At 50.6% G+C, this 2500-nt stretch overlaps 1 protein-coding gene across 1 annotated transcript in view; it reads right to left on the bottom strand.

Moving 5' to 3' along the window:
• The window catches only part of LOC126569244 (acetylcholine receptor subunit alpha-like 1), a 12340-nt gene that overhangs the window by 5189 nt on the left and 4651 nt on the right, over nucleotides 1-2500 (bottom strand). The window contains exon 2 of the mRNA XM_050226213.1: nucleotides 2481-2500. This exon is cut by the window's right edge and continues 25 nt beyond it. Coding sequence (XP_050082170.1) covers nucleotides 2481-2500 — 20 coding nt within the window. The remainder of the gene's footprint in view (nucleotides 1-2480) is intronic.

The following is a 2500-nucleotide window of genomic DNA, read 5'->3' on the forward strand; positions in this document are numbered from 1 at the left end:
TAAAATAATGACAAACGTTTTTTTTTAGATAATTAAACATAATTTTCCTTTCGAAATGAAGATTTTCGTTTGAATGAAAACTCAAACGAGATTTATGCGCTCACCTACTCTTGCCTGTTAATTTCTAAAAACAAATATCAAATATGGTAAGACAACATAAATCCTTAAGAAATATATTCAAAAATAATGCCCGAGCTATTACTTTAGTAACGTGAACGTGACATCATGACGTTGCTTCACTCAATAAAGCTCTCAAAGTGCTGACAGTTTACTGTCTAATCAGATTTTTCGGTAGTTACTTTACACACAAAAACAAGACAAAACCCCAATTAAGACGTCAGATAAATCATTCATCAATCATCCCATGCACCCTTTAGCATAGATTCCGTATAAAAGCCTCACCTGCGCAAAAGGAACGGAAAACAGCAAATCATCGTTAACCAGCACATGAAGCCAACATCGACGAACGTCAATAACCTATAACCCAGCTGCAATATGTTTTGCTTCCTTCGGGAAACTTGAAACCCCTTCCAAATTGCCAAATTCTAACGGACCCTCTCCTTGTCCCAAATACCACGCCTCGTAATGGAGCCCACCAAAAGCGTTGAACGCTACGTTCACTAAACACGCACGCACCGAAACCGGCACTGATTGAGTTATTCCTCTGCCGGAGCGGGTCGCTCGCTTGTCGTCAAATTAGTGTATTTGCTTGGTAAACAAGCAGCAGAGCAGAGACAGTGGGTAGCAGAGCGAATGGGGGGAAGGGAAAAGAAAAAGAAAGGTTTCGTTCGTCAATTTTTCCAACAAACAATGTCGGCACCCGCATCGTGACCCGCCGGATCTCCCCGATACTGAGCGGTTACGCGAAGGCAACCGAAACATGATCGCATCGCATCGCTTCAGTCAAAGTCAATCGTCCGTGCACTAGAGATCGAACAGCGACATGATTGCCTACCATCTATTCACCGGCCTATCGCTGGTTCTGGTGGTGGTGGTGGTGCTACTCACCGGTGCGCTCGTCGAGTGTTCCGCACCGAACGCTACCAACAGTAACCGTCCGGAGGTCACACCGCTCCACACCGACAGGGCGCGTGTTTTATCGAGAAAAAGACGCTTCTTGCTGTTTCCCCCTGGGGCTAATTTTATCGTAAGTATTTGCGAGTGCCCTCGAACTGCGAAACTTGTGACTCGGATGGCACTCGGTTCGTCGGCTGTTGATCAGCGAGCGGCATAAGAGTGTCACGCCCTCCTCTCTCTCTCTCTCTCTCTCTCTCTCCGGTGCCGCGTATCGTCCCAGGTTACCATTTCCGGTGGCAAGGGATCGATGTTTCTGACACCCCGTGGCTACAATCTGGTGGCCGAGATGGATATGTACCATCCGCTACCGGACTATATGTATCACGCGACCTCCCTACGGCTCGGTACCGTTGCCAGGTATCCCCAGGAAACAGCCCAGCCAGCCCCAAGCACAACACCGATACCGCTCGCACCCACGGACCACCATCGCGTCTCCTCGAACCAGGAAGTCGAACAGTATCTTCGCGACCATCCCGACACCTGGATACCACCGGGCTGGAATCCGCAAGAGCGCACGAGCGGTTGGAATGGCCTCCCGCCCTCACAACCCGTACGGACGTACCAATCGTGGAAGAGTAAACTCTGGGAGACAACGGGCACCGATCGGCTGTACTATCACAACCCATCCATCAGACGTTTACGGTCCCCGAGCGGTACGGTGCTCACCAAGGACACCGAGGAGGACCGCGGCAACGACCCGGATGACGACGAACTGTCATTCTGGGCGACGGAAAGTAGCAACGAGGTCAAGCTGAACATCAGCCAACAGCGGGGATGGGAACACTTTCATCACTATCGTGACCGGAGAAGCCTCTACGACCACCTGGAGAGCACGGTGCCAAGTTTGTAAGCTATCCAGAGAGAACGAGAGAGAGACTAAAAGTCCCCATCGCGTCATTTCGTGCAATTCACCCAACGAGCTGATTTTGATTTTCCAGTTTCGGGTTCCACATGAAGGAGTGTCTGCTACGTTCGATCTGTGAAGTGCGCAATCTGCTGCCACCGAAAGGGCGCTCGATGACGGTGGACATACTGCGAGTCATCTTCACGTGAGGAACCCGGGGGGGGGGGGGGGGGGGGGAATCACTTTACATCGAGCGTCGCGTTACTGAAGCATCTTTTCTTTTTCTCTTTTCCGTAGCTATCCACTGCGGCAGGAGCTGTCCGATGAGTACAGTCAGATGATGCGCCTGGAGCGAGCCAACTGTCACCAGCTGTTTGCGGAACGGTGTCCACTGAGTTTGCTGCAGCTCGTACTGTTTGGCAAATTTGAACCGTAATTTGACCGAGTCACAGGCGAGTCCCGAGTGCCGAGATAGTGTTTCGTGAAATGTAAATCAACTAAAGACGCAGAGGAAAGAGGTCTTCAAAGAGTCAGCTAAGGGACGGTATCCGGGACTTACCTGTTCAACCCACACGTTCG

This window comes from Anopheles aquasalis, chromosome 2 (genome assembly GCF_943734665.1).
Source record: "Anopheles aquasalis chromosome 2, idAnoAquaMG_Q_19, whole genome shotgun sequence".
NCBI lineage: Eukaryota > Metazoa > Arthropoda > Insecta > Diptera > Culicidae > Anopheles > Anopheles aquasalis.